This window comes from Poecile atricapillus, chromosome 3 (genome assembly GCF_030490865.1).
Source record: "Poecile atricapillus isolate bPoeAtr1 chromosome 3, bPoeAtr1.hap1, whole genome shotgun sequence".
NCBI lineage: Eukaryota > Metazoa > Chordata > Aves > Passeriformes > Paridae > Poecile > Poecile atricapillus.
The window spans coordinates 83,487,299-83,493,298 of NC_081251.1; the positions used below are offsets into that span (position 1 = coordinate 83,487,299).

General features: G+C 43.3%; 1 protein-coding gene across 6 annotated transcripts in view; it reads left to right on the plus strand.

The window, feature by feature from the left end:
• VEGFA (vascular endothelial growth factor A) overlaps nucleotides 1-5,552 on the plus strand; it is a 24,042-nt gene extending 18,490 nt beyond the window's left edge. For 3 of the 6 annotated variants that reach the window (XM_058834026.1, XM_058834025.1, XM_058834021.1), the window contains 2 exons: nucleotides 534-665; nucleotides 2,892-5,552. In XM_058834026.1, coding sequence (XP_058690009.1) covers nucleotides 534-665; nucleotides 2,892-2,913 — 154 coding nt within the window. In that variant the 3' untranslated portion in view covers nucleotides 2,914-5,552. The remainder of the gene's footprint in view (nucleotides 1-533; nucleotides 666-2,891) is intronic. The other 3 variants (XM_058834019.1, XM_058834022.1, XM_058834024.1) reach the window with 1 other exon arrangement.
• The last annotated feature ends 448 nt before the right edge of the window (nucleotides 5,553-6,000 follow it).

The window sequence follows — 6,000 nt, forward strand, 5'->3', positions numbered from 1 at the left end:
TCACGGCCCCTCCATAGGAGATGCTTAAGTGGCGAAGTTGGGATGGGGCTTACAGAAAGGAGGGCAGTGCCAGCTGCAGAGATTAGCATATGATACTGGAGCCCAGCTGCTTTCCAGGGGAGGATAGACCCTGTGTATTTAAACTTGTTTAGCTGCTGGCCTCTTTCTACTCAAATAGTCCACTTCAGAGAACTTCTTTCACTGATGTGTCATTAGCTGGCTGGGACCTCTCACCTTCCCATCTTTGCTTTCCCCTTCTTACTCCCTCTGGCCTGAGCCAATGGATCCAATGCAGCATTTGTGAATACTGTGCAGAAGGCCTGTTTTCTTTCTCTACGCTAATGCAAGGGGTTGCTGTTCTGGGGCTGTCGAGGTGCTGCTGGAAAATCCATCAGCCCGTGGCACTCCAGTGGGCAGCATGGGGGCTGCGGGAGGGGGCAAGGGGATTGCTTTGATGTTCAGGGTGTTGCATGTGTATTTTCTTTCTGCTGAAGCGCTGTAGCTTAGACATCTTTCCTTTTGCCTTTTTGCAGTCACTGTGAGCCTTGCTCAGAGAGGAGAAAGCACTTGTTTGTACAAGATCCCCAGACCTGTAAATGTTCCTGCAAATTCACAGACTCACGTTGCAAGTCGAGGCAGCTTGAGTTAAACGAGCGCACTTGCAGGTTTGTGTCCTGAAGGATGAAACACACAAAGAGAAAGAGAGAGAAAGAGAAAGATGGGGGGAGCTTGCTTCCTGCTGACTTCTGGCACCAGTGCTATTTGATTACTTTTCTCTGTCCTACATGGGCCGGAGAGCAGAGGGGCTAACTGGGGTGAGGACAGTTTCCTTGTGTCAGAGGCCAGCTGTGCGTTTCAGGTGTGCTCTCAGGACTTCAATGGGAATGGCTCCCAGAGACAGGCCCTTCGTATCTCAGGTATTCTTTACCATACAATAGGATAATGGAGTTCATGTTGCTGAGGTAGGCAGGGGGAGGGTCTGTATCCCTCTGCACCTTACCTGTACGCAACTCTGAGCATACCGTTGGACAAAGACAAATCCTTAACTGACTAGAATTTGACCACCCCTGACTTCCAAGCCCTTTTTCTGTGGCTTGTAGATGCTCTAGTGTGTGCAGAATGAAGAAAGCCAGTAGGAGCCTCCCTCAAGGCTGAGCCTACATTCTCCTTTGCCTCTTTGTTCTTCTAAAAGCCAGGGAGAGCACCCTGTCCTCTTGTACTGTGGTCACAGTTCCCTGTCCATGTCCTGTCCAGAGTTGTGGTTTCAGAGGCTGCACTCAGGACTGTGAATGGAATACAGCAGATTTAAGTCTGACTCTGGGTGGAGGCAGAGGTGCGTATTTCAGGTGTGAGGTGGGAGACATAAAGGCACTGTGGGGTTAGTGTCTGTTTGGAGATCGATGCTGTGCATGTGTCATCTGAATGCTGTCACACACCATCTGTGGCACAGACACATAAAAAAACCGATTCCCAGTTCTCACCTGAGCACTTTGGTGAGCTCAGTGGGGTGTCTTGATTCGAACAAGCTATGTGTGCACCTCTGGTGTGAGATCATCCTACCTGTATAGAGTGAGATATAGAAATAGGGTTGCTAATGAGCACTTGGCTGTGACTCTGAGCTCAGATCCCTTTCACAGAGGTCTAGGAGATTGTTCCTGTTTCTGCAGTATTGCAGTGGCAGCAGCTCAAGGGGAGAATACAAGGGAGAGATCCAGAGTCCTTTGTGGCTGTATCCTGAAAAGAGGAGATATCCATTGGCTAGGTGGCTAAGGCTGATAAAAGTAGCAAGTGCTTCCTTTGGGTGTAAAAATGCTTTGTGTCTAAGCCAGAGAGGCATTGGCACTGTTAGCGTGATGGAAGTTGCTCTGTATACAGAGAATTTTTCTGGGGTGCTCTAATTTCAGTGGGAAAGTAATTGATGGAGGGGCCAGAACAGAGCAACTTCCAGAGTTAAACTTCTCCTAGCAAGCAAAACCCCTGAAGTCTGAGACCAGACTTAATGTTGGCCTTTTCCTCCTTCTTCTTTTCCAAAGTCCAGAGAAACTGATAATTACCCCACAGAGTTTGAAGGGTGAGAAACAGTAACAAATACAATGAAAAGCCAAAAAATACTCTGAAAAAGTCATGATGATAGAAGGGGTTTGCTAGTTTCTCTTACTATTCCCTCTCTGTGATGGGATAATGGGCACTAAAAGAGGTTTCCAGAGGTGATATGTTGGCCAGAAAAATGGGAAGGAGTGATAGGAGTGGTTAGCTTATCAGTTTCCAGATAAAAAGCTGGTTAAACTGAAGTTCGTCTTGCTCTTTCTTGTAGAATTAGAATTGGGACCTACAGGGGAGGGTAAATTCTCATTTCTCCTGCTGCTTCTTCAGGGCACAGCTGTTCTCTGGTGCTAACCTCCACTCACAGCAGCTAGTGGAATGAAAAGCACTTCTTGCCTGCATGAGGTCTTGTCTGCACTGCTTCTAAACAAGAGGCTAGGTGGAGAGCTGAGGGTGTGTCTCTGCATGTATTGCTTAGCCTTGTTTTTCTGTGTTTGTGTGTATTTGTGTGTGTGGTGTGCAAAGGTGCAAACAAGACACTCAGATTTTTTGTGAGGAAGCCACTGATTCTGCTCCTAAATTTACCCGTTTGAGTATTCCCCCTGCTCTGTCTAGGTGAGCCTGGTGGAATACAATTCATTGACCCATTTGTGGGGTAGAGATTCTCAGCTGATTTGCCCATCTGCACAGCACTTCACCCCACCAGTGATGGTCATGCCATGTCTTAACACCATGTGCTTTTAAACACATTAGCCACCACCCTTACTTCCCTTCCCTGCCCTAGTTGCACTCCCATCACAAACATTAACCCCTGTTCTCTTTTTTTCCTTCCTTCTCCTCTTTGACAGATGTGAAAAACCAAGACGGTGAGTAGCGGAAAAGAAGGGGAAACAGCCCTGTTTCTGGAGCCTGATTTCTCGCCTGGACAGAATAAAACAAAACAAAACACTAATCCAAATGAACCCTAAAAATGAAGGATCGGTAGAGCACAGCACTTTCAGTACGGACGATGGACTCCGGAAGGAACATTCCCCAAGGCACCCGCCGCACAGAATTCACCTTTGGGTTTTGAACTGTTTTATTTTATTTCTCTTTTTATGCTGCTAAATAACAGAGCCAGGAAGACTTATAGGGGTGTATTTGATGGGTTTTCCCATGCATACATATATATGTGTGTATACATGCATATACATATATATATATGTATATATATTTTAACCACATCTATATATACATATATGTATATCTTAACCACACACACACACACATATATATAATATATATATATATATGTATATATATACTGATTATTTTTTTTAACATTGCTAATATTATTGGTGTCTTCACTGGATAATACTCGACTGCTGTGGACACAAGCGGGCTACTTGGGGCATAAGATACTGGACTTGAGTAGAAGCGCTGGGTGTAAACTTCTTAACTCTAACTGACTTGTGTGGCCTCCGCTGTTTCTCTGTAGAGTGTGCTGTACCACAAACCACCTTCTCTTTGCCTGGGACAGGGAGGAGAGGTGATGGAGAGGATGGGCAGGGAGTTCCAAAGAGCGGCATCCTAGGGTGCGATGGGTCAGAGGCCAAGGAAATGGCCATCTCCGTGATCAAGGATTCCTCCTCCCCTCTCTTCCCCCAACCTTCGCCCTTACTCGTCTCATAACCTGCCTGCCTTGCTGGGACATGGGATGTCAGTGTACATTTTGCGTTGACTTTATTCGCTGTAGAACCTTTGCCAGAGAGACACGCTGGCCTCTCTTAAGGATGGTGGGCAGCTGACGCGCACTGACTTTCTGTTCAAGGAATAATCACAGGAGTCTAGATTTCCCGCCCTTGGTGGCTGCAGAAGGACACAAGGTCTACAGTGTGCTGAAGCAAGAACGGGGACCGGTGCATAGCCACACAGTTGTTCAGCACTGTCTGCTTTCTTCATGCACAGAGCTGCCACTCAAGAGCATCCAAGATGCTTATGGAACATTTCTGGAAAGGGATATTAATCAAAAGTATATACACAGTAGTGGGGGTGTGTGTGTATGTATGTGAATGTATGAATTTGTGTGTATGTATATATGTATGTATGTGTTTTTATCTCTTTTTTATATATATATATTTATTTTTATACATATATATATATAAAAAATAATATATATGTATGCCAAGATTGAAGGGGGAAAAAAAGAAAGCAACTTTTGCTGCCTTCAGTTTGCGTGCCCAGTGTGAATGACCCTTAAGAACGTCAAGATTTTTTTTTAATGATGTACTGTAAATATCAGGCCCCTTTTCCATGTCTTGGTCTGGGGAATCAAATGTGAAGGCAGCTGGAGTCCCTTAGCTGTGTCCTGAGGTTCTTGGCTATGTGTGTATCTGCAGTGTAGGCTGTGGTGTACGTGAAACCCACCTTACACACGCGCGCACACACACACGCCCCTGAAAGTGTGTTTGTACGTCTATGTGGATATATATAATCTAGTTCTGTGATTAAAATTATTATTAATAATAATAATAATAATCAAAAAGGTACTCAGTCTGTGTCAGAATGCTGCCAAACATCATCTGCAATTGAATTTTCAACACCTGACAATGTATAACACAGAAAGCTTCCAAAAAGACAAGACAGTCTAAAAACAGACTCACAACAAGTGACTACTAACCACTAGGATCTCCCCTATTAACTGATGGCTTTCAGAAGGAGAGAAAACACACGGGTGGGTGCTTGCATCTGCAATGTAGAATACTCATGCTGCATCGTGTGCAAGACAGAGGCTTCCGATTGGGGGAGGGAAGAGAAAGTGTTTTATATACTTATTTAATATCCCTTTTTAAATTAGAAATTAAACAGATAATTTAATTAAAGAGTAGGGATTTTTCAGTATTCTTTGTTAATATTTAATTTCAACTATTTATAAGCCGTACCTTTTTTTTTTTTTTTTTTTTTTTTTTTTTTTTTTTTTTTTTTGTACTGGTTGTGTATAAATTTAACCTTCCTGTTGTCCCATCCCGTCTCTCCCCAATTGTTGGCAGAGTCAGTAGCATGTTATGGGCAGTTATTTAATTAATTTCTCTAACACCTACCCCTACACATTCCTATTGAGACAACGGTTAGATATACATCTACATACTATATATATATATATTTGGCTATGTGTTTGTATATATATATATGTTTATGTATATGTGTGATTCGGATTAAATAGACACTACGATTTTTTTATATATGTAAAAAGAAGAAACAGGAAAAAATAGAAAATTCTACATCTTGAATCTCTCTCCTTTTTAATTTTAATATTTGTTATCATTTTATTTATTGGTGCTACTGTTTATCTGTAATAATTGCGGGGAAAAAAGATATTAACACTACATATTGTGTCTAGTGAATTTTTTCAAGATATTCCTTAGTACATATTTATTTTTAAACAAAGAAATTACAGATATATCTTAAAACAACGACAACGACGACAAACAAACTTTTTTTTGTATTAAAGAATTTAATTCTGACATTGATTTCCTTTGCCTTCTCCTTCTGCCTTGCATCCTGGTTTTCTTCCATTGTGTGACATTTTCTCCAGCATTGCCTCTGGAGGCTACAGGGCATCAGCAACCTACCAATTGGACTCTCAGATTTGGGCCCAGAGCCTCCAAAAGCATCTAGGTACCTAAAACCTGTTGAAATGAAAGGGAGGTAGGCACCAGAATCCTTGCATGGTGCTCAGCCCAAGTTCCCTGCTTGGTGAGAAGAGGGTGGTGTGATGGGCAGGACCAAGGGGGAAGGACTCCTGGGTTCCTTCCCATCCTGATGCTGAGCAGTGTGGTGATGGTGCCAGCCCTGCTTCTTTCTTGTCAGGAGCCAAGACCCATGAGCTGGGTACTGTACAGGCACGAGTAGATGCAATCCTGGTGGAATTTACAATCCAAGGTGAAAGTAATGCTGTGAGCCTGCCCTTTCTGGTAA